This window comes from Oncorhynchus mykiss, chromosome 8 (genome assembly GCF_013265735.2).
Source record: "Oncorhynchus mykiss isolate Arlee chromosome 8, USDA_OmykA_1.1, whole genome shotgun sequence".
Taxonomy (NCBI): Eukaryota; Metazoa; Chordata; class Actinopteri; order Salmoniformes; family Salmonidae; genus Oncorhynchus; species Oncorhynchus mykiss.
Genome location: NC_048572.1, coordinates 35,119,313 through 35,145,729, shown reverse-complemented (window position 1 = coordinate 35,145,729; position 26,417 = coordinate 35,119,313). Strand labels below are relative to the sequence as shown.

Below are 26,417 nucleotides of genomic sequence, written 5' to 3'. Positions count from 1 at the left end.
GAAGAGAGCATTGCCAATACCAGGTTTGTTAAATAATCTATGGTGGCGTTTTGTATAGGCAAACCTGTAACGTCCAGTAATGGATACCAGCAATCTTTGGTTATATCACATTATATGGTGTACAATCTGTAGCTAACTAGGCCTATTGACAGGGGTAATGTGTCATTTCTTATTTGTCAGTATGAATGAAATGAGTGAGTCCTGCCTTGATGACTGCATTAGCTTCACAATACTTGTCCTATAGCAACAGGTCTACTTGTTGAAGCTAGCTAGCTGAATTGATAAAGTTGTTGCATTCTAAGATAGGAGTTATTTTACAGCTTGCATCAACGGGATCATATTTCTATAACTAAATAGATTACAAATATAAAAAAATAAAAATAAAAACTTTATCCATAGCAGTTTGTCGGAGGGAGATTTCTCTCAAGCTGTCACTAGTTGTGTTTAGTACCTTAGATACAGAGAATTGGCAGACGTGATCAGCAGAGATGGTAACTGGATAGTACATACGTTTTGATTGGTTTGCTGTTTAGTACTTGACAGCGTTTGCCTGTCCAGCTAGTGTAACGAACATGAAAAAATGCAAGGAATAAATAAATATATGTAATGGATGTGAAACAGCTAGCTTAGTTAGCGGTGGTGCGCGCTAAATAGCGTTTCAATCGGTGACGTCACTTGCTCTGAGACCTTGAAGTAGTAGTTCCCCTTGCTCTGCAAGGGCCGCGGCTTTTGTGGAGCGATGGGTAACGATGCTTCGTGGGTGACTGTTGTTGATGTGTGCAGAGGGTCCCTGGTTCGCGCCCGGGTATGGGCGAGGGGACGGTCTAAAGTTATACTGTTACATATACACAATATGCAAAAACCAGCTCCTCCCTCACCAGAGACAGATCATCTCAAAAACTAAAGCAGATACGTTGCTTCCGCCCACCAACGACACTGTATATGTGAATTTTTATAAAATCTAGTATGCTTTAAATGCCAGGATGTTATTCTCATTTTGGCTTTTTATCTAATAGAATTTGCTGCACATTTTTCAGAAATTTCATAGCCACAATGCATTGGAAGAGTTGTGCTGCGAGTTTTCATAGCTAGATCTCTTCAAGTAAACAACAAGATAACTTGGAAGATGGCGAATAGCGAAGCTTCTGCTGTGGTGTTCAAAGTTCAAGTTGTTCAGGGGAGCAAGATGGCGGTCAGTGCAGATAATTTGTTTTGGTTGCTGAAGGAATTATTGGATTTCATTAACACAATTATGACCATTGGGTTATTTCTACGGTCCTAAAACCCCGTATGAATATGGTTTAGTTTATTTACCAAAGTAATTGATTACTTTCTGCAAGTTATTCACCTCTAAAACTAAGTTGGCGACAACACTAGATAGCCTGATAAGCTAGCTAGCTCAAAAAATAGCTTGTCGAACGTACATGGAAACTGCCACGACCAGAACCAAAAGGAAAGAAATGGAGAGATCGTCAGATGGACAATTAACCACAAAAGATAGTACCCAAAATCATACTCTTCAGAATGTAACTGTGAGGGGGGGGGGGGGGGGGGGGGGGGGGGGAATACTGCAATGGGTGATGAAAATGTGGTGAGCACGGACAAAAATGTTCACAACTTGCGCCCCTCCAGCCCCCAGCTCAGGCCTTTACCTTACGACCCCGGCACTCCAGTCAAGCCCCAGGGGAAAAAGATGAGAGGCCAAGAAGGTATGTCACTTCTTGAGATGCAAAACAGTATTGTAATGCTTTTGACAGCGAAGATAGATGAAAGGGCAAATGGCTTGGAGGTCATGGTTAGGGAGAATACGATGAAAATTGAGGCCATTAAAAAATCTGTTGACTTATCTTTGGAGAAGTGAAAACCCTCAAAAGTGACATGAAGAAGTTATCTGCCAGGAAAATGAAAATAAGGTGGCTGAACTCGAGCAAAAGGTGAACGAGGCAGAGAGATACCAGCGCAGGTGGAACCTGAGGCTCCATGGAATTCCAGAGCAGGCTGGTGAGGACATCAAATGCAGAGTTGTTGACATCTGTGGAGCTGTCATTCCCGAATCAAAAGCCAAACTTCAGGAAAATGTAGACATCGTCCATCGTTTGGGAAGACTTAGGGATCAAGACAGGAGACAGAGGACAACCATGATCCGGTTCACCAACAGATCTACACGGGATCTTCTTTGGAGGCGAGTGAAGAATTGTGAATTTCTCATCAAGCTAAAATTGAGGTTCACAGAGGATCTGACCTCAGCAGACAAAGTGAAAAGTGAGAAACTGTGGCCGATGGTGGCTGCAGCTCGAAAGGCAGGGAAAACTGAATTTTTTATCGGTGCAAGAGTGATCATCGATGGGAAAGAAATGCGGCCAAATCAGAACATTTGAGTGAGAGCCAGAGTCTAACTCGGACAGAACTGTCAGGCCAAAAAACTGATTACCAGGTGAAAAGCAGCCTTTTATTATAAAAATGTACACAAACACTTGAATGAGAAAAGGCTGACCTGAGAACTGGTAAACTAAACACTAACTTTAGGTGAATAACTGCTTATTGTAAAGTTTACACAATGTCTCCCCCTTGTGGGGGTGAGAATACTTTGGTGACTTTATGACCAATATTTGTTGTTTTTTTTCTGTTGGAGAGGTTAACTTCTTATGGCTGCAGGGGCAGTATTGAGTAGCTTGGATGAAAGGTGCCCAGAATAAACGGCCTGCTTCTCAATCTCAGTTGCTAATATATGCATATTATTAGTAATATTGGATAGAAAACACTCTGAAGTTTCTAAAACTGTTTGAATGATGTCTGTGAGTATAACATAACTCATATGGCAGGCAAAAACCTGAGAAGAAATCCAAACAGGAAGTGAGAAATCTGAGGTTGGTATATTTTCAACCCAGGCCCTATTGAATTCACATTGGGATATGAATTAAGTTGCACCTCCTAGGGCTTCCACTAGATGTTAACTGTCTTTAGAAACTTGAATGAGGCTTCTTCTGTGTTGTGGGACTGAATAAGAGCTAAACGAGTCAGCTTACTGGCAGAGAGCCATTTCCTTGTCACGTGCATTCCACATGATATTGACTTGCGTTCCGTTGCTTCTGTAGACACAAAGGAATTCTCCGGTTGGAACTTTATTGAAGATTTATGATAAAAACATCATAATGATTGATTCTATACTTAGTTTGAAATGTTTCTTCGACCTGTAATATACATTTTTGAAGTTAGATATGTGTACCTAACTCTAACAAAAGTAGATACTTGGACATAAATAACGGACATCATTGAACAAATCAAGCATTTATTGTGGAACTGCGATTCCTGGGAGTGCATTCTGATGAAGATCATCAAAGGTAAGGGAATATTTATCATGTCATTTCTGGTTTCTGTTGACTCCAACATGGCGGCTACTTTGATAAATTTTCTGAGCGCTGTCTCAGATTATTGCATGGTTTGCTTTTTCCGTAAAGTTTTTTTGAAATCTGACACAGCGGTTGCATTAAGGAGAAGTATATCTATAATTCCATGTGTATGACTTGTATTATCATCTACATTTATGATGAGTATTTCTGTTGAATCGATGTGGCTATGCAAAATCACTGGTTGTTTTTGGAACTAGTGAACGTTACACGCCAATGTAAACTCAGATTTTTTTAATATAAATATGAACTTTATCAAACAAAACATACATGTATTGAGTAACATGAAGTCCTATGAGTGTCATCTGATGAAGATCATCAAAGGTTAGTGATTAATTTGATCTCTATTTGTGCTTTTTGTGACTCCTCTCTTTGGCTGGAAAATAGCTGTTTTTCTGTGGCTTGGTGGTGACCTAACATAATCGTTTGTGGTGCTTTCGCCGTAAAGCCTATTTGAAATCGGACACTGTGGTGGGATTAACAACAAGATTACCTTTAAAATGGTATAAGATACACGTATGTTTGAGGAATTTTAATTATGAGATTTCTGTTGTTTTGAATTTTGGCTGGCTGTTGTCATATCATCCCGTTAACGGGATTTCAGCCCTAAGAAGTTCATAATGGGATGGAAATCCTTTTGAGTTACATATCCTTAGAAAAAGCTTATATTAGCATAACAAGGTTGTTGGTTGAAGTTTATGTCTTTATCTCTGTTCAATTAATGTCAGGGGTATTCGTAATTTACTCAAGCGTATGGCTATTTTCCTGTATTGCAAACGGTTTAATGCAGACTTTGACTTTTTACAAGAGACTCATGCTTGTTCTTCCGATCCATCTTTTTTGAAAAATCAATGGGGTAACGATATCTGGTAGTCATATGGCAACAACCACTCTGCAGGTGTAGCAGTTTTAAGAGGTGCATTTAAAGGGAAGGTCATCAGTAGCAAGACTCACCACTCTGGACGTTGGTTAATTTTAACAGTAAATTTCAACAGTGAAATGTTTTTATTAGGGAATATTTATGCATCCAACAACAAACAAAACAACAGGATATTATTTCAAGAATTTGAAGAAGAAATTAATAGAGTTATAGGTGTATTTCAGGATATCAAAATTATCTTATTTGGAGTTTTTAATTCTGTATCTAATGTGATGCTTGACAGATATCCCCCTCCTAACAGATCCAGCATAGTTAATCCTGAGTTTAATAATCTATGTCTTGGTCTTGGATTAGTCGATATTTGGAGATCTAAATATCCTGATAAAAAGGAATTCACTTGGAGTAACAAGGACATGTCCAGACAGTCAATAATTGACATCTGGTTGATTTCTAATTCATTAGATAATTCTGTTGTGAAGGTATCAATTGAACCATCAATTCTTACTGATCATAAAGTTATATTGTTATCTTTAAATATTAATGGATCTGAAGTTAAACCGAATCGGAGTTATTAGAAACTCAATAGTAGACTGTTGGAAGATGATAATTTCAAGATGGATGCCAAAGATATTATACAAGACAATTGGAGGAAAGCCCAACTATTTAAGTCTTACGGGATATATTGGGAATTAATGAAGTATGAAATAAGACAAACAGCCACGAAGAGAGGTAAATAAATTGCTGAACTTAAAAGATTGAGGGAAGATAAACTTGTTAAGGAAATACTTTCTCTAATCTCTATGGATGACCTTGATGAAGAAGGAGAGGCTCAGTTATTCTCTTTACAACTAGAAATGGACCGAATGTATGAAGAAAGAGCAAAAGGGACATTTGTCAGATCAAGATGGAGATGGTTGGAGGAAGGGAAAAAAAAGAAAATACTTTTACAATTTAGAAAGAAGAAATTCTGAATTTACATTCAGTGGGCCTAATTTATGTAATACCTAAACCAAACAAAGATTCTATGATGTTAGAAAATTGGAGACCAATCACATTAATGAACAATGATGGAAAGATACTTGCATCCATCTTTGCAGAAAGACTTAAAAAAGGTATTGACCAAATCATTGACGATACCCAGTCTGGTTTTATGAAGGGCAGACATATACAGTGCCTTGCGAAAGTAATCGGCCCCCTTGAACTTTGCGACCTTTTGCCACATTTCAGGCTTCAAACATAAAGATATAAAACTGTATTTTTTTGTGAAGAATCAACAACAAGTGGGACACAATCATGAAGTGGAACGACATTTATTGGATATTTCAAACTTTTTTAACAAATCAAAAACTGAAAAATTGGGTGTGCAAAATTATTCAGCCCCCTTAAGTTAATACTTTGTAGCGACACCTTTTGCTGCGATTACAGCTGTAAGTCGCTTGGGGTATGTCTCTATCAGTTTTGCACATCGAGAGACTGACATTTTTTCCCATTCCTCCTTGCAAAACAGCTCGAGCTCAGTGAGGTTGGATGGAGAGCATTTGTGAACAGCAGTTTTCAGTTCTTTCCACAGATTCTCGATTGGATTCAGGTCTGGACTTTGACTTGGCCATTCTAACACCTGGATATGTTTATTTTTGAACCATTCCATTGTAGATTTTGCTTTATGTTTTGGATCATTGTCTTGTTGGAAGCCAAATCTCCGTCCCAGTCTCAGGTCTTTTGCAGACTCCATCAGGTTTTCTTCCAGAATGGTCCTGTATTTGGCTCCATCCATCTTCCCATCAATTTTAACCATCTTCCCTGTCCCTGCTGAAGAAAAGCAGGCCCAAACCATGATGCTGCCACCACCATGTTTGACAGTGGGGATGGTGTGTTCAGCTGTGTTGCTTTTACGCCAAACATAACGTTTTGCATTGTTGCCAAAAAGTTCAATTTTGGTTTCATCTGCCCAGAGCACCTTCTTCCACATGTTTGGTGTGTCTCCCAGGTGGCTTGTGGCAAACTTTAAACAACACTTTTTATGGATATCTTTAAGAAATGGCTTTCTTCTTGCCACTCTTCCATAAAGGCCAGATTTGTGCAATATACGACTGATTGTTGTCCTATGGACAGAGTCTCCCACCTCAGCTGTAGATCTCTGCAGTTCATCCAGAGTGATCATGGGCCTCTTGGCTGCATCTCTGATCAGTCTTCTCCTTGTATGAGCTGAAAGTTTAGAGGGACGGCCAGGTCTTGGTAGATTTGCAGTGGTCTGATACTCCTTCCATTTCAATATTATCGCTTGCACAGTGCTCCTTGGGATGTTTAAAGCTTGGGAAATCTTTTTGTATCCAAATCCGGCTTTAAACTTCTTCACAACAGTATCTCGGACCTGCCTGGTGTGTTCCTTGTTCTTCATGATGCTCTCTGCGCTTTTAACGGACCTCTGAGACTATCACAGCGCAGGTGCATTTATACGGAGACTCGATTACACACAGGTGGATTGTATTTATCATCATTAGTCATTTAGGTCAACATTGGATCATTCAGAGATCCTCACTGAACTTCTGGAGAGAGTTTGCTGCACTGAAAGTAAAGGGGCTGAATAATTTTGCACGCCCAATTTTTCAGTTTTTGATTTGTTAAAAAAGTTTGAAATATCCAATAAATGTCGTTCCACTTCATGATTGTGTCCCACTTGTTGTTGATTCTTCACAAAAAAATACAGTTTTATATCTTTATGTTTGAAGCCTGAAATGTGGCAAAAGGTCGCAAAGTTCAAGGGGGCCGAATACTTTCGCAAGGCACTGTATGTAATAATATTCGACTAGTATTGGACTTGACAGACTACATTGAGCACATTATGGAATATAGAATAAAGCTATTTGTAGACTTTTACAAGGAATTTGATACAGTTGAACATTATTTTATTTTTGAGACTCTTTGATTTTTTGGTTTTGGTCAATATTTTCAAAGTGTAATTAAGACACTTTACAATAATAGTAACAGCTCTGTTAAATTATCTCATGGATCTTCAAAGATTTGACATTAAACAAGGATGCCCAATTTCTCCTTTCTTATTTTTATTGGTCACACAAGTTATGGCACTTCATATAAATATGGATAGTTTTAGGGGTATTCAGATACAAGACAAAAATATAAAATGTTCACAATTGGCTGACGACGCCACCATTTTTTTGAAAGATCAGACATCTGTGTCATTGTGTTGCGTAACAAAACTGCATATTTTAGAGCTGACTTTTATTGTCCTCAGCACTGGGTGCACCTGTGTAATGATCATGCTGTTGAAACAGCTTCTGGATATGGCATACCTGTCAGGGGATGGATTATCTTGGCAAATGCGAAATGCTCACTGACAGATAAGCTTTGAAATGTGTTGCGCTTATATTTTTTTTCAGTGTAGCTATTATTTATTCATTTTGTACTGTTTTTGGTTAGGTACTTTTTTTAAACCCAAAGTGAATTTCTGTTCTCATTGAAAAGTGTTTCTTGTTTGTAATACTAATAAAAAATGGATATCGGTACATCTACTGTTGGTGTGTTTTACTTTCAAAATTTCAACATAAAAAAATGCACTCGCACACCTGAGCCATCTTCTTGCAGGTGCACGATAACAAATAGAAAAAAGAAACCTGCACACCGCTCTTGCTAGTATCTATTGTTTTTATAATTGAAGCTTATGTGCCGGCCTCTTGGATTTCGTCAGAGATTTTTGTTATACAAAACTAAGTAAACCATATTTGGTAAAAAAAAAAAAAAAACTATAATGGATTTAATTACTATGATGCTTTTCATAATCTCAAAGTGATTAAAAAGCAAAAAAGCAATACATCGTCATGAGTAGCCTAGTTATGGTTGGCTAGGTCAACGAGTAGAGGTCGCCACTCTGCAACCCAGCAATAATGAGGAAAGATCCCTTTGTGGCTGGGACCGCAGATTGTACTGGGCTTGTGGCTGTCTAAAACCCTGCTGTTTGTTGCTGTTTAAATCCGTCCTGGAACCTGCCATCTCTGGAAGGGTGTGGAGTACCAGCGTTAGCCTACATTGCTGCCATGGCATCCAAAGCCAAAGGTGGGAGTCATGGAGAGGACGGTGTTCCTCTATCACAGGGGAAGGATCTTTTAAATGATCAAAAAGAGATCTACAAGCAGTTGTTACAACAACAGGAAAAATAGCTTCAAGAGTTTTGTCTAAATTCGGATGAATCCCACTAACAAGAGAATGGACGATCTGAGCAGAGAGGTCCAGGACCTTAAGAACAGTATACAGTTTTCCCAGGGAGAGGTGGATGTCGTGAAAGAAACTTGCAGCAAGAGTACAACTAAATGTAAGTCCTCTCAAGACGACATCAGCACTCTCGTTGAATCATTACTACCAATGACTGGGGAAACAAACTATCTAGGGACAATCCAGGAGGAATAACATTGTTGTGGATAGCATACCAGAGTCTTCACATGAGAATTGGGCCGAGTCTGAGGAAAATGTAAGAAAAATTATCACTGAAAAGCTGGAAATAAATCTATATGAAGATTGAGGTGGAGCGCAAGCAACAGGTCTGGAAAACATGTAACCAGACTAGGTGACAGACCCAGGCCGACAGTGGTCAAGTTACTAAGGGTTAAGGACAAGATGGCTGTTCTGGAGAGAGCCAAGAACTTGAGAGGAACCAACATCTTCCTCAACGAGGACTTCTCTGAAGCTGTGCACCAGAGGTGGGAATAATTTATCCCAGCTAAGAAATCTGCCAGAGAGCATTGGAACATTGCACCTTTATAACAAAACCGTTTGATATTGCCAATAATTTCAAGAACTATTTCACTAGTAAAATGGAAAAACTCAGAAATGAATGACAACATTGAACAGTGAACCATCATATTTTTGTATAAAATCTAATAATGAAAGAGAAGGATTTATGTTTTAAATTTGGTCAATTTCGTGAGGGAGAGGTGGAAAAACTATTGTTCTAATAAGCCACTAGGTATAGATAACCTTGATGGGAAACTATTGTTCTAATAAGCCACTAGGTATAGATAACCTTGATGGGAAACTATTGTTCTAATAAGCCACGAGGTATAGATAACCTTGATGGGAAACTATTGTTCTAATAAGCCACGAGGTATAGATAACCTTGATGGGAAACTATTGTTCTAATAAGCCACTAGGTATAGATAACCTTGATGGGAAACTATTGTTCTAATAAGCCACTAGGTATAGATAACCTTGATGGGAAACTATTGTTCTAATAAGCCACGAGGTATAGATAACCTTGATGGGAAACTATTGTTCTAATAAGCCACTAGGTATAGATAACCTTGATGGGAAACTATTGTTCTAATAAGCCACTAGGTATAGATAACCTTGATGGGAAACTATTGTTCTAATAAGCCACTAGGAATAGATAACCTTGATGGGAAACTATTGAGAAGGGTAGCAGACTGTATTGCCAGCCCTTTTTGATACATCTTTAACCAAAGCCTAAAGGAGGGTGTGTACACAGGCGTGGAAGGAAACAAAACAGCCTAAAAATGGTCAAGCACCCTTTGCTGGCTCTAACAACCGCCCAATCAGTTTGCTGCCTGTTCTTAGTAAACTGATGCAGAGGATTGTGTTTGGATGTTGATTAATGCAGCCCCCCGCACCTCTCTGATTCAGATGGGGTTGGGTTAAATGCGAAAGAAAACATTTCAGATTTATTTTTATTTATTTATCCGTTATTTTACCAGGTAAGTTGACTGAGAACACGTTCTCATTTGCAGCAACGACCTGGGGAATAGTTACAGGGGAGAGGAGGGGGATGAATGAGCCAATTGTAAACTGAAGGTATTCAGTTGTTCAACTGACTTTCTCTTTCTTTATTTCAAACTGTGCTCTTTCAAAAAAGTTCTTAACCTATATACGTTTTACAGGCCTGTTTTGTTTCTGAGTTCTCAGTTGTCTGGTACATCGTGGCATACTGCATACTTCATACTTTTCAATAAACAGTATGGGCTTAATAGTACGTAGTACGATTAGTACACAGTATGCAGTTTAAGTAAGTAGTAGGCAAGCCAGATTTCGGACATGGCCAGGGTGAAACTCTGGGGTGCCAGTTTCAAAGATATGGAAAAATACTGTAGCCTGCCTTGCTTTAGATGTACTTTTGTGCACTGTGATCATGTTCCTGACCTGTCAAGATGATTTCCTTCTTGTGGATTTTCTAAATGGATAGCGGAGAAAGCTTCATGAGCGCGGCGGTGCCTTCAAGACACCCTGAGATCAGTTTTTCCTTATCGTTTTTGGAGATCCTCCATGGCCGACTTACCTTTTCTTTTACGGGGGAAATATTTTTTGAATGCGCAAAGACTGTAAACTGAACTGAATCAACTAAAATGAATTGAAAAAGGGAAAAGAAAGAAGAGACTTTTCATTCCAGTTTTGGGGTGCGTCTCGACTAAACGTGGGTAGCCTTAACCAAAACTAAAAGGTCATTTAAGGTTACTGGGTCATTGATGAGGATTCTGGAACATTGAAAATATATTATTCGTGGGGGGGGGGGGGGGGGGGGGGTATTCTTATTATTTCTGAAGCATATTATTGAATTGACAGATCACATCCTATGTTCCCATAGTTTTTTCTTGCTGTAAACCCCCTTAAAAAGTATATTAAATATGATTGTTATATTGTAACAAGCCCTCAATATCCTATAATCCTTAATGAAAAAACTATGTGACATCCATGCAGTGTGACATCCAATGTCACATCCAATGTGACATCCATGCAGCTAGTACTGAAAGAACATTTCCACTAAAGACCTATTTTCTCTCTAGTAAGATTAACCAGACACAAACCAGAGGGCAGAGAGGACAGACAAGATGGTCATGTCTCAATGTAGGAGAATCAGCAGTGAAACTAACCTCACACGGTGCAAGTCTCATTCCAGAGCCCATCTACAGTCCCACTTTGGGGCAGGGGAATGTAGCTTGGACGGAGAACAAACTTTCCCACCCTCCAGTCAAAATCAAATAGAATTTCTTCTTCTGTTGAATTTGACATCAGATAATTGCAGCCCCTTAGGAATGGTGGGCTGGTAATGAAATGCTGGACAGTTTTATCCCATTAGAGTGATTAAAGCCAATACATTATTTACAACTTCAGCTGCTGTTGCTCCTAGAGCTGTCTACTGCCTCTGCTGCATTCCAATAAAGACTAGATTACTGCTCACTCTCCCTCAGGACTGACACACTCAGGCCAACTAGCACAATTTCTCACAGTGTGTGTGTGTGTGTGTGTGACTGAGTAGTGTGACGTGTGTCTAGTGTCAGATAGATTGAGTCACCATGGTTGACCGGTGTGTGTGTGTGTGGTTCTCCTTCAGGTCATCCTTGATTGGCCGTGCCAGCAGTAAATTACTTCCTAATTCTAAATTACATTATTAGACTCAATCTGTCCTTCACTATCACCAGTGGGAGGCCTTTTTATTCATTTATTTGTTCTTTCTTCCAATCTCTTTTTGTTCTCTCAGTTTTTGTAAAGCAGCCACTCACAGAAACTATTCTCTCCATCACTAAAGAAAGATACATACTTTTGTTGTCTAGTAGTTAGTATTTTTTCTGCTCTTCCAAGAACATCTATTTGTGCTACATTCAAACAATTTGCCTGTGTTTACATTGTAAACTGCTGTATGTTACATAGAGAGAGAGAAAGAGACTGAGAGAAAGAGAGAGTGATGAGTACCATGAAAATGAGAGTGCTGAAGGTTGCTTGTTGCATGTTCCATTGTGTTGATATTGACCCATGTGTAGTGGGTTGTGAGTACAGCATCTGTGCTGAGTGGACTACCAGGGTCAAGACTAAAATAAGATTTCTAAAAGATCACATAGAAAGACAACCGTTCCAATACACTGACGCTAACCAATTGCAAATAAGTGTAAATAACTCTAGCTAGTTAAACTGGCTAATGTAGCTAAATGTGGGGCAAAACAATTACCTTATGACCTTCTTCGTTGCAGTGAAGATTCCCAAACACAGTGCACCTAAGATCCCAATGACATCAAAACAATACATAGCTGTGTCTTCCTTCCTGGTTGGCTCACCCTGTTTGGATCCGCTGCGGTCGTCGCTAGGCCCAGTGTTGGGCGTGTACTTGGTGTCACGGGTGGCTGCACTGTGTCTCGTCCAATCAAAGTCGTCATTCTTGTCCTGCGTGAACATGCAGATGGGCTCCTCTTCGAAGCTGCAGTGGAACTCTCCTGAAGCACGGGACAAAAAAAACCCCACTGCTGTAGTCATCATAGAAATATAAATACTAGAACCTCAACATATGTCTATGGTTTTGAAGTCTTAGATGAACGCTGCAGTAACTCTCATGAAACACAGACAGAGAAACACTGTTATAGTCATAACACTGTCAAAATGTAGACATACATTTTTTTAAACTAGATAGCACCTCCTCAAGATATCTCTATGGCTATAGTAGATCAAATCAAATTGTATTAGTCACATGCGCCGAATACAACAGGTGTAGACTTTACTGTGAAATGCTTACTTACGAGCCCTTTCCCAACATTGCAGAGATAAAAAGTAAGAAAAATATTTTCTAAATAAGAAAGGAAATAGAAACACAATAAAATAACCATGATGACATTGGGTACTGAACCATGAATGAATGGCGCTGGTACATTCTATAATGGGACCTGCTGTTGTATTCTTGTGTTGTTCATGTGAATAAACACATGGGTCAATGGGTACTATTATGCATGTCTACCAATGAGAGCAGTTCACCCAATGGATGGATTCAGATAGCTGACCATGAATCAATCTAGTGGACCATGCTTGACTGCTATACAATGCATTCTATAAGAGGACATACTGCTGAAGTTAATCATGTGAAAATCAACACGGGTCGATGCATGTGTTTCAAACAATGAGAGAGCTCTTAGCCTCGCAAAGCCACCTGATCCCGCGATCTTACATTAAACATTGGACTGATATCTGTGCAGCGTTTAATGTAAGCTCGCGGGATCAGGTAGCTTTGCGAGGCTAAGAGCTACGGCTTGAGGAATGTAATCTCTGACCATGAACAACACTATTGAGCCATGAATGGTGGCAGTGCATTATATACTGTAAGTTGAAATGCTGTTGTACTACTGTTGAAAAACACATAGGTTGTGAATCAAATGTGGCAATGGGAAGGCCTAAGGCTAGAGTTCATAGGTTACTGAGGTAACCCCAATGGTATTCTCAAAGAGATATGGCCGTCATCTCAAGTTTGAGAACACACACACATGGGAGCAGGAAGGCTGACAGGCATACAAATACACACACACACTTGAGAGCCCATTAAATAAACGTTCTAAGCCTAACACTATCATCTCTGAGACATTCATATATAACTCATTATTATAATGGCGCCGGAGGAGATACTGCCGTTTTACAGGGTCCTAACCCATTGTGCTATTTTGTGTGTTTTTTCACATTGTTTACAACTTTCTTTGAACATAATATTTCTACTACCGTCTCTTATGACCGAAAATAGCTTCTGGATGTCAGAACAGCGATTACTCACCTCAAACTGGACAAAGATTTTTTCTTTAATGATTCTGATGAGAAGGGTATATTGTTGTTCCCGGACCAGGCCCAAATCCCCGTCATTCGCATGAGGAGAAGACAGACCAACGAGCTCCTGAGTGGCGCAGCAGTCTAAGGCACTGCATCTCAGTGCATCTACAGTCCCTGGTTCAAATCTAGGCTGTATCACATTCGGCCGTGATTGGGAATCCCATAGGGAGACGCACAATTGGCCCAGCGTCATCCGGGTTTGGCCGGGGTAGGCCGTCATTGTAAATAAGAATTTGTTCTTAACTGACTTGCCTTGTTAAATTAAGGTTAAATATATAAAAATACAGGGGTGCCAGATCTGGGTCCTTTGTGAGAATTTGTTGGCAAGTGGGTAACCTGCCTCTACCATCTGGATGAGCTCTGTTCGAGACTATCCTACTAACGGGACATTAAAACCTGTAATATTTCATGTTGTGTCTGGACGACGACATGGATAATATACGGTTTTCCATGCACCGGTAAGACGAGGTGTGGTGGTGTGTGTCTATTTGTCAGTAACAGCTGGTGGAAAATGTCTAATATTCAGGAAGTCTCAAGGTTTTGCTCGCCTGAGGTAGAGGTCCTCATGATAAGCTGTAGACCACACTATCTACCAAGAGAGTTGTCATCAATATTTTTCATAGCTGTCGATTTACCATCAGAAACCAATGCTGGCACTAAGACAGCACTCAACGAGCTGTATAAAGCCATAAGCAAAGAAGAAAATCCTCATCCAGAAGCGGCGCTCCTAGTGGCCGGGGACTTTAATGCAGGCAAACTTAAATCCATTTTACCTTATTTCTACCAGCATGTCACGTGCAACCAGAGGAAAAAAACTCTAGACCACCTTTACGCCACACACATAGATGCATACAAAGCTCTTCCTCGCCCTCCCTTTGGCAAATCTGACCATGATTGTATCCTGCTGATTCCTGCTTACGAGCAAAAACTAAAGCAGGAAGTACCAGTGACTCGCTCAATACGAAAGTGGTCAGATGACGTGGATACTAAACTACAGGACTGTTTTGCTATCATTGAGGGGTATACCACCTCAGTCACTGGCTTCATCAATAAGTGCATCAATGACGTCGTCCCCACAGTGACCGCATGTACATGTCCCAACCAGAATTAAAGGCAACATCCGCACCAAACTAAATGCTAGAGCTGTCACATTCAAGGAGCGGGACACTAATCCAGACACTTAAGAAATCACTCTATGCCCTCAAACGAACCATCAAACAGGCAAATCGTCAATATTGACTAAGATTAAATCTTACTATACCAGCTGACTCTTGTCAGATGTGGCAGGGCTTGCAAACTATTACAGACTACAAAGGGAAACCCAGCAATGAGCTTCCCAGTGACGCGAGACTACCAAACAGGCTAAATGCCTTTTATGCTTGCTTCTAGGCAAGCAACACTGATGAATGCATGAGAGCACCAGCTGTTCCAGACAACTTTGTGATCACGCTTTCCATAGCCGATGATGCAATCTCAATTGCACTCCACACTGCCCTTTCCCACATGGACAAAATGAACACCTATGTGAGAATGCTTTTCATTGACGACATTTCAGCATTCAACACCATAGTGCCCACAAAGCTCATCACTAAGCTTAGGACCCCGGGACTAAACATCTCCCTCTGCAAATGGATCTTGGACTTCCTGATGGGCCACCTTCAGGTGGCAAGGGTAGGCAACAACACATCTGCCACGCTCATCCTCAACACGGTGGCCCCACGGGGGTGCGTGCTCAGTCCCATCCTGTACTCCCTGTTCACTCACTCACTAACACCATCATTAAGTTTGCTGACAACACAACGGTGGTAGGCGTGATCACCGGCAACGATGAGACTGCCTGTAGCGAGGAGGTCAGAGACCTCTCCAACATGACCAAGACAAAGGAGCTGATTGCTGACTACAGGAAAATGAGGGCCAAACACGCCCCCATTAACATTGACGGGGCTGTAGTGAAGCGAGTCGAGAGCTTCAAGTTCCTTGGTGTCTACATCACCAGCAAACTATCATGGTCCAAACACACCCAAGACAGTTGTGAAGTGGGCACGACAATGCCCATTCCCCTTCAGGAGACTGAAAAGACTTGACATGGGTCCCCAGACCAAAGTCATAGACTGTTCTCTCTGCTATTGCACGGCAAGCGGTACCGGAGCGCCAAGTCTAAGACCAAAAGGCTCCTTAACAGCTTCTACCCCCATGTAATAAGACTGCTGAACAATTAATCAAATGGCCACCTTAACTATTTGCATTGCTGTTAATTATCAATACATAGTCACTTTACCCCTACCTACATGTTCATATTACCTCGACTAACCTGTACCCCGGCACATTGACTCTGTACCGGTACCCCCTGTATATAGACTCGTTATAGTTATTTTCTTGTATTACTTTTTTTTCTTTAGTTTATTTAATAAACATTTTCTTAACAATAAAAAAAACTGCATTGTTGATTAAGCTTGTAAGTAAGCATTTCACTGTAAGGAATTCAGCTGTTGTATTCAGAGACAAATACAATTTTATTTTATATGGAACAATATAATATGACATCAATACCATATAATCAGAAGAGATTTAGAAATAGAACTGTCCTCAAAGGGTGGGTAAAAAAACAGCATTTAGATTCTGGATACAGGAGCGTGCGATAAATATTCATTGATTTATTAAAAGGTAGCTGGGAGCAGTTTGGAGTGGCGACCTCGGTGGAGGCAGGAGCTCGAGGCTTTACACGCGTAGTGGAGAGAAGATGAGGAGGAGAGGGGGAGCGATTGAGAGAGAGAGGAGTGAGAGAAAAAAGGAGAGCGACACACACACACACACACACACACAGAGTGAGTGTGGCCCAGCTAAGACAGCCAGAAAGAGAGAGATGGGCCTCAGCTCTTGACTTCTCTCCCCTCCAGCCTTCAGGCATGCAGATCTAAATGGGGTTCTGGCCCCTAGAGTCTTGCTGGTAATGTCAATCCACTGTAAGCTAAGCTAAATGGACCTGGGCCTTACTGGAGATAGAAGGGGGATTAGGAGGGGAGGAGTGTGTGTGGGGGGGGGGGGGGGGGGTGATGAGGAGATGGAAAATGGGGAGGAGGACGAGGAGGGGGTATGGAGGGGAGGATCAGCAAGGAGGAGGTGTACAGATCAGATGTACAGTTTAGATAAGATTGGCTGCGATCTATAGGGGGTTTGATAATGATGCTGGTAATGATTATATTTGGGATTTGTATGCGGTAACGGCTGCTAACCCAACACATTAACACAGTACACTTCGGCAAATGAGTGCTTGTGAAGTAGGAAGTACCGTAGTAAATGTGGAGTTTTCCTGTAATAAGATACTGTAGCGGGAATGTACACGGCACCTGATTATCACATAATGTGTGAACATTGGAGAGAACACATGAAATGCATTATTAACAAGCACTATACACATGCATGCACGCACACACCCACCCTTCACCCCATGCCCACATATACACACCCTGAAAATGACTCTCTCTCCTCCACACATTGTTCCAACAGAATATTAGGCAGCTCTTCCCAGTGTGGTTACAGTGGATCTCCAAAAGTATTGGGGCAGTGATAGATTTGGGTGATTTTAGCTCTGTACTCCAGCACTTTGGATTTGAAATGACTATGAGGTTAAAGTGTAGACGGTACAAATCATACCCCCAAGACATGGTTAACCTCTTGCCACTACAACAGGGCACAAAATAATCTGAAACACAACCAAAACAAATGCATCCAACAATGGTGTAGAGCCACACACTTGATGTAGTCGTTGCGTACTATGAATACGGGACCAATTACTTCACTTTTTACTACTTTAATACCCCACCAGTATAAGTGAATTTGTCCCAATACTTTTTGTCCCCTAAAATGTGGGACTACGTACAAAAAGCTCTGTAATTTCAGTTCACCCGATATGAATGAAAATACACACAAATTAAAGCTGGCAGTCTGCACTTCAACTTGCTAGTCATTGTATCATTTTGAATCGAAAGTGCTGGAGTACAAAGCCAAAACAAACAAAAAATGGTCACTGTCCCAATACTTTTGGAGCTCACTGTATATGGAAAATTACAGTAGAACTACTCCACAGGACTCTCCACAACCAACAAGTCTCCATGTTGCTCCCAGAGCTGCTCAGCTCTGCCTAGTTCAGGTCTGAGGAATGTTCCTCATAATGTTCAGAAACATGCTGTGTTTCTGTGATGTGTCAGACTTAATGAATAAATAAAGCTGTTACTTACTCAGGTGAGGGTTGACAGGAGCTGAAAAACAAAATGGCAGAAGGAGAGGGAGAGAAAGCTATTAGTAAACAATATAATAGTGTTCCATCATTTAAACAGCACTTTGCTGACAATGGTTTGGGTTTTGTCTTTGATGTGTGCTGACTCACAATAGATCATAATGTCATAGTACACAAACAGTGTGTAACTTAATTATCAACAGAAAGATGTAGTGACTGAAAATAAGAAGCATCTGGTAAACTTCGAAGTCTGTTTCCTGATGGCCATCTTCCCAACTTCTACATTCTCTCAGAGTACAATTAGCTGTAGAGTTTCAATCCCCCATTGGAAGTGGAAATGTTAATCAACTTTAAAATGTCATAACTGATAGAGAAATCATCTCCAGTCTCCATCTCCATACACAATCAGTATCAGAGTTAAAGATGGGAAGGGATCCAATAACAAATTAAAGACATTTGAAATAAAAAAGGATGCTGTACACATCTGAAATACGCACGTAGGCACACACACACACACACACACACACACACACACACACACACACACACACACACACACACACACACACACACACACACACACACACACACACACACACTTCCCCCTCTTTGCTATCTCTATCTACTGTGTGAGATTGGGATTACTAAGAATAGCCCGACCACATTAATGAGCTTATAAATAAAACAGATTATCACTATTACCCTTTACTTGCCTTGCTGATGTCCTTAACCAAGGTGACTTCCACTAACAAGCGCCCTAACTTAATTAAATACACTGCGAGGCATGTGAGGCACAGAATGTGAAGTGATGAGGAAAAACGTAAGGCCTTGTATAACTTTTAACTAGGGCCTAGAGTTTTTCCTGGTCAAATAGACAGGAAAACACAACCCTATAAATTATCTCCGGCAACCCACTGGTGACCTGTCTATCATACCATCCTCATCACTACAGTTACATAAACACGAGAAGAACTACAGCGGTGAAATTCCACATAAAAATGGTTGCTCCAGTCCAGTACAGTGTTCCTCTATTAAAATACCTTTCAGGGTCATTATGCATTCCACCTGCCTCTTCTCTGCCCGGCTTCTTCAACATTCCTCATTGATCACTTCAGAGGGTTTAGCTCCGTGGCAAACACAGAAGCGTCAAGGGTAAAAAACACGGTTTGTTTCAATATAAACCAGTTAGCCCTGCAGTAAATGTTTTGCGGAGTAAATACAATTTAAGCTGTCAGGAAGATGCATGACATTTTAATGATCAATTCCTGTCCCATGTGATACATCAGCTTAACCGCACAACTGTGTCACCTTTATCAATGTTAGGTTCTAAACGAACCAAGTAAAAACTCACGGACGATTAGTAGAGCTCAAACCAAGTTTATTCACCCACTGGGTCATAACAGCTGCATAAGACAAAGACATGGTTCCACCAACCCCAGTATACATACCCCAATTTGTGTGTGGTGTCCTCCTTTCCTCTAAGCATTACATCTGTATGGCTAGGCAAGGAAGTTAAGCGATGTGGGCAATAAACTGTTCCTTCTCCCGTAATGTGACCTGACCTGGGCCCCCATTCCTCACTAAACCACCTCTCTCTCTCCACCCTTATCAGTGACTGCAACCATGTGATTGGCTTTCCTTTATTCAGTACGTTCCAAGCTTAATGGCCTCCTCTATGCACATTCGTCCTACAGATAACCATTAACTTCTGGTGTAGAAACCTGACTATGGGACTCATTATTTCAAGTTTAGGAGTCAGAACCCATCACCGACAATGATTTATGGAACACAGCTACGAATTGATTTGAATCCACTCGATTAAAACAAGCAACAACAAATCATCCCCACAAAGAAAGCATGTGTAAAGGAATATTGATTAAGAACTGAAGGGCCAGTCGGGTCTCTTATACACTGGGGAAAACTGAAAGGCCTGAGCGAACGTTATAGAATATGTAATAGAACACATTTTTCTGACTCGTTGTTGCAATTTAACTACAAGGACAGCTGTTTCTCAATCCATAACAATAAAAGGGAGAAGAAAGACAGGAAATAAGAGATAGTGGAACAGAGGAAAGAGGAGAGGAAGGGGGAGGGAGAGGATGATGGACTATAACTAAAAATGTCTGAAGTTGGAAAGAGGAGGGGGGAGGAAAGAGAAGAGGAACGGAGAGGGGGGAAAAAGACAATAGACAAGAGGAGAGGATGATAAGAGAGGAGAAGAAAGGAGAAGAGAGGAGAGGACAGAAGAGGAGGGAATAAAAGCAAGAAGGACAGTTTTAATCTTTCTGGAAAGTTTCACACATCCCCATCACTGTAGCATGATGTACTACAGTGCTCATAAAGCCAAAACACGACCAAACGTAAAGGCAATTACTTTATAAAGAACACTCCCCTTCCCCCTCTCTTTCCCCCTTTCTCTCCACACTCCCCTTCCCCCTATCTTTCCCCCTTTCTCTCTACACTCCCCTTCCCCCTATCTTTACCCCTTTCCCCCTCTACCTGTTTTTCAGGCCTTGCTTATGAAAATATGCTTCGTTTGACTGTTATTTTACTTGCAACCTCTGAGTCACACAGCCTCAGTTTAAATGAATGTGTGGTTCAGTCATATTTCCCCCCCTCTGCCCTTCAACACCTTCACTATCAAGCGCACACACAAGCGCACACACACGAAAATGACTGTTCATCTGGGTAAGGAGTTGGGGGATGTGTTCTAGATCAGCCTATCAGGGCTGTGTATGTAAATATCTTCAAATTTGTTTCCTAATGCCCACACGCTTAGACTGAGCATTTCAAGAGCCAAAGGAGGCTCAGGGTAATAAATGATGACAAATATGTTTTGGAGATATTTTCATTAAATAATCACACACAGTAATGATTTAAAAATAATATGACAAGACTGCATGGGGTCTTTTAGAATATATTTCCATCTCTATCTCGTACAGTAATTGTTTTTTGAAAATGAAAAGTGAACCGAGTTAGCCTATGACAAGACGAAATAGGCCTAATGAAAATGAGCACAGCATGCTTAAAAATAATTTGGTCTGATTGTCCAGGTTTAGACAGTGAAGGGAAATGAAGACTCAAGTTTTTAAATTAGTCTTTTCACACCACTGACAAGACAGTCCGTCTCTGTAAACAAGACGCTGTAGTTGCCAAACAATAAGTTGTGAATGTCCCATCAAAGACATTGTGTTCATTGTAGCATAGTCATTTGAGGTGCCTTCTTGAGCACTATAGGCTGGAAATTGTGTCATACTATACTATGTGAACTATGGGGGCTAAGAGCTTCCAGGCAAGCTGTGAAACCTTTTCTCAATGGTACTTGTGTGCATTTCATCATTGATTCAATCAATAATCAAGTTAGTTAGGGATAGTGCTTATGAGTGTACTCTTCGCTTGTACACGTGCAGGTACACTTCTTAGAAATGTCTTGTACAAATGTCCCTTACTGAGTAGGTATACTCTAATGCATTACTAGACTAACTAGATTTGACAATCTGCTGGAGTTCTAGAAATAAGTGGAAGCTTGGTATGTGATTACAGTTAGTGTGTCCCAAATGGGACCCTATTCACTATATAGTGCACTACTTTTGACCAGAGCCCAGCCCTGGTCAACCCAATACAGAAAAGTAATATATATATGGTCTTATATATCCAAGAAGTGATTTAAAAATGTATTATTATATATTTAAGACCCATATATAAATGTGACAAACAGTGCATTCGGAAAGTATTCAGACCCCCTTGACTTTTCCACATTTTGTTGCGTTACAGCTTTATTCCAAAATGGATTAAATAGTTTTCCCCCCTCATCAATCTACACACGATACCCCATAATGACAAAACAAACGCAAGGTTTTTAGAAATGTTTGCACATTTGTTAAAGATAAAACACTGAAATATCACATTTACATAGGTATTCAGACCCTTTACTCAGTACTTGTTGAAGCACCTTTGGCAGCGATTAAAGCCTTGAGTCTTGAGTCTTCTTGGGTATGACGCTACAAGCTTTGCACACCTGTATTTGGGGAGTTTCTCCCATCCTTAGAGCTCTGGATTAGGTTTTCATCAAAGATCTCTCTATACTTTGCTCTGTTCATCTTTCCCTCGATCCTGACTAGACTCCCAGTCCCTGCCACTGAAGAACATCCCCATAGAATGATGCTGCCACCACCATGCCTCACCGTAGGGATCGCATTGGCCAGGTGATCAGTGGTGCTTGGTTTCCTCCAGACGTGACGCTTGGCATTCACGCCAAAGAGTTCAATCTTGGTTTCATCAGACCAGATCATTTAGTTTCTCATGGTCTGAGAGTCTTTTAGGTGCCTCTTGGCAAACTCCAAGCGGGCTGTCATGTGGCTTTTACTGAGGAGTGGATTATGTCTTGCCACTCTAAAATAAAGGCCTGATTGGTGGAGTGCTACAGAGATGGCTGTCTTTCTGGAAGGTTCTCCCATCTCTACAGAGGAACTATGGAGCTCTGTCAGAGTGACCATCGGGTTTCTGGTCACCTCCCTGACTAAGGACTTTCTTCCCCGATTGCTCAGTTTGGCCGGGGAGCCATCTCTAGGAAGAGTCTTGGTGGTTCCAAACTTCTTCCATGGAGGCTACTGTGTTCTTGGTGACCTTCAATGCTGCAGAAATGTTTTGGTACCCTTCCCCAGATCTGTTCCTCGACACAATCCTGTCTCGGAGCTCTATGGACAATTCCTTTGACCTCATGGCTTGGTTTTTGCTCTGACAATCACTGTCAAGTGTGGGAACTTACATAGACAGGTGTGTGCCTTTCCAAATAATGTCCAATCATTTGAATTTACCACCAGTGGACTCCAATCAAGTTTTAGAAACATCTCAAGGATGATCAATGGAAAACAGGATGCATCTGAGCTCAATTTCGAGACTCATAGCAAAGGTTCTGAATACTTACATTTGAAGTCGGAAGTTTGGAGTCATTAAAACTTGATTTTCAACCACTCCACAAATTTCTTGTTAACAAACTATAGTTTTGGCAAGTTGGTTAGGACATCTACTTTGTGCATGACACAAGTAATTTTTCCAACAATTGTTTACAGACAGATTAGTTCACTTATAATTCACTGTATCATAATTCCAGTGGGTCAGAAGTTTACAAACACCAAGTTGAATGTGCCTTTAAACAGCTTGGAAAATTCCAGAAAATGATATCATGGCTTTAGTAGCTTCTGATAGGCTAATTGACATGATTTGAGTCTATTGGAGCTGTACCTGTGGATGTACTTCAAGGCCTACCTTCAAACTCAGTGCCTCTTTGCTTGACATCATGGGAAAATCAAAAGAAATCAGCCAAGTGCTCAGAAAAAAATTGTAGACCTCCATAAGTCTGGTTCATCCTTGGGAGCAGATTCCAAACGCCTGAATGTACCACGTTCACCTGTACAAACAATAGTACGTAAGTATAAACACAATGGGACCACGCAGCCGTCATATCGCTCAGGAAGGAGACATGTTCTGTCTCCTGGAGATGAACCTACTTTGGTGCAAAATAATCCCAGAACAACAGCAAAGGACCTTGTGAAGATGCTGGAGGAAATAGGTAAAAAGTATCTATGTCCACAGTAAAAATGAGTCCTATATCAACATAACCTGAAAGGCCGCTCAGCAAGGAAGAAGCCACGGCTCCAAAACCGCCATAAAAAAGCCAGACTACGGTTTGCAAGTGCACATGTGGACAAAGATCGTACTTTTTGGAGAAATGTCCTCTGGTCTGATGAAACAAAAATAGAACTGTTTGGCCATAATGACCATCATTATGTTTGGAGGAAAAAGGGGGAGGCCTGCAAGCTGAAGAATACCATCCCAACCATGAAGCACAGGGGTGGCATCATCATGTTGTGGGGGTGCTTTGCTGCAGGAGGGTCTGGTGCACTTCACAAAATAGATGGCGTCATGAGGCTGGAAAATTATGTGGCTATATTGAAGCAACATCTCAAGACATCAGTCAGGAAGTTAAAGCTTGGTCGCAAATGGGTCTTCCAAATGGACAATGACCCCAAGCATACTTCCAAAGTTGTGTCAAACGGCTTAAGGACAACAATGTCAAGGTATTGGAGTGGCCATCACAAAGCCTTGACCTCAATCGTATAGTAAATTTGTGTGCAGAACTGAAAAAGCGTGGGCAAGCAAGGAGGCCTACAAACCTGTCTCAGTTACACCAACTCTGTCAGGAGGAATGTGCCAATATTAACCCAACTTATTGTGGGAAGCTTGTGGAAGGCTACCCAAAACGTTGACCCAAGTTAAACAATTTAAAGGCACTGCTACCAAATACTAGTTGAGTGTATGTAAACTTCTGACCCACTGGAAATGTGATGAAAGGAAGAAAAGCTTAAATAAATCATTCTCTACTATTATTCTGACATTTCACATTCTTAAAATAAAGTGGTGATCCTAACTGATTTAAGACAGGGCATTTTTACTAGGATTAAATGTCAGGAATTGTGAAAAACTGAGTTTAAATGTTTTTGGCTAAGGTGTATGTAAACTTGTGACTTCAACTGTATTTGGGCAAGAGCACGAATGATGTTTACAGATAGTCAAACTTTGTTTCACGATGCATTTAAAATAATTACTAACGGGTGTAGATTAGAGGGTTCTGTGTTGATACAAATGTAGTGAATTTGTTATTGGCATAAAAAGACGAAGAAACTCATACCAAACATTGCCACATTAGTAAACAATGTGGTAGAGTAGGGTCACAGGGTATTATATGGTAAAGTACCACCAGCGAAACAAGAGATAACATATTTGGGAGTTTCAAGAACAATGCAACTCAGGAAAACCCTCGTAGTTTAATCTCGTGAGACACATTATTTTGGTTTATTTTAAAATAGATTTTTTGAATTGACGAAAGGGAGGAAGAGATAACAGAGTAATGTTTGTTTTGACTATAATTCAAGAAAATGTTCACCTGGTAAAGTAACATTAGACGGAAAGACAGAGATTGTAGAGAGGTTTCTGAGTTTAAGGGAAGAAATGCACATCTAGTCACTGGGATTTTTGCCCATTCTTCAAGGCAAAACTGCTCCAGCTCCTTCAAGTTGGATGGGTTCCTGCTGGTGTACAACAATCTTTAAGTCATACCACAGATTCTTAATTAGATTGAGGTCTGGGCTTTGACTAGACCATTCCAAGACATTTAAATGTTTTTGGATGAAAAACGTTCCCGTTTTAAACAAGATATTTTGTCACGAAAAGATGCTCGACTATGCATATAATTGACAGCTTTGGAAAGAAAACACTCTGACGTTTCTAAAACTGCAAATATTGTCTGTGAGTGCCACAGGCAAAACCCAGATAAAAATCCAATCAGGAAGTGCCGCATTTTTTTAAACCGCCTCATGCCAATGACTCCTTATATGGCTGTGAATGGGCCACGAATGAGCTTAGGCTTTCTGTCGCTTCCCCAAGGTGTCGACAGCATTGTGATGTATTTGTAGGCATATCATTAGAAGATTGACCATAAGAGACTACATCTACCAGGTGGTCGCTTGGTGTCCTCCGTTGCAAATATTGCGTAATCTCCAGCTGCAGTATTTTTCCGTTTGCTTCTGATGAGAAACCAACTGTCACGACTGATATATTATCAAATAGATATGTGAAAAACACCTTGAGGATTGATTCTAAACAACGTTTGCCATGTTTCTGTCGATATTATGGAGCTAATTTGGAAAAAACTTTGGCGTTGTAGTGACTGCATTTTCCGGTCTTTTTCCTAGCCAAACGTGATGAACAAAACGGAGCTATTTCGCCAACACAAATAATATTTTTGGAAAAAAATTAACATTTGCTATCTAACTGAGAGTCTCGTCATTGAAATCATCCGAAGTTCTTCAAAGGTAAATGATTTTATTTGAATGCTTTTCTTGTTTTTGTGAAAATGTTGCCTGCTGAATGCTAGGCTTAATGCTATGCTAGGCTATCAATACTCTTACACAAATGCTTCTGTAGCTTTGGTTGAAAAGCATATTTTGAAAATCTGAGATGACAGTGCTGTTAACAAAAGGCTAAGCTTGTGTTTCAATATATTTATTTCATTTCATTTGCGATTTTCATGAATAGGAAACGTTGCGTTATGGTAATGCGCTTGAGGCTATGATTACGCTCCCGGATACGGGATTGCTCGTCGCTAGAGGTTAAACCACCTTGAGTGTTGCTTTAGCAGTATAATTAGGGTCATTGTCCTGCCGGAAGGTGAACCCCCGTCCCAGTCTCAAATCTCTGGAAGACTGAAACAGGTTTCCCTCAAGAATTTCCCTTA

The 26,417-nt window shown here is 40.6% G+C and overlaps 1 protein-coding gene across 1 annotated transcript in view; it reads right to left on the bottom strand.

Moving 5' to 3' along the window:
- Positions 1–26,417, bottom strand: part of LOC110529233 (MAM domain-containing glycosylphosphatidylinositol anchor protein 2) — a 364,546-nt gene that overhangs the window by 18,131 nt on the left and 319,998 nt on the right. The window contains exons 13-14 of the mRNA XM_036985374.1: positions 18,123–18,143; positions 12,360–12,515 (exon numbers count right to left, since the gene is read on the bottom strand). Coding sequence (XP_036841269.1) covers positions 12,360–12,515; positions 18,123–18,143 — 177 coding nt within the window. The remainder of the gene's footprint in view (positions 1–12,359; positions 12,516–18,122; positions 18,144–26,417) is intronic.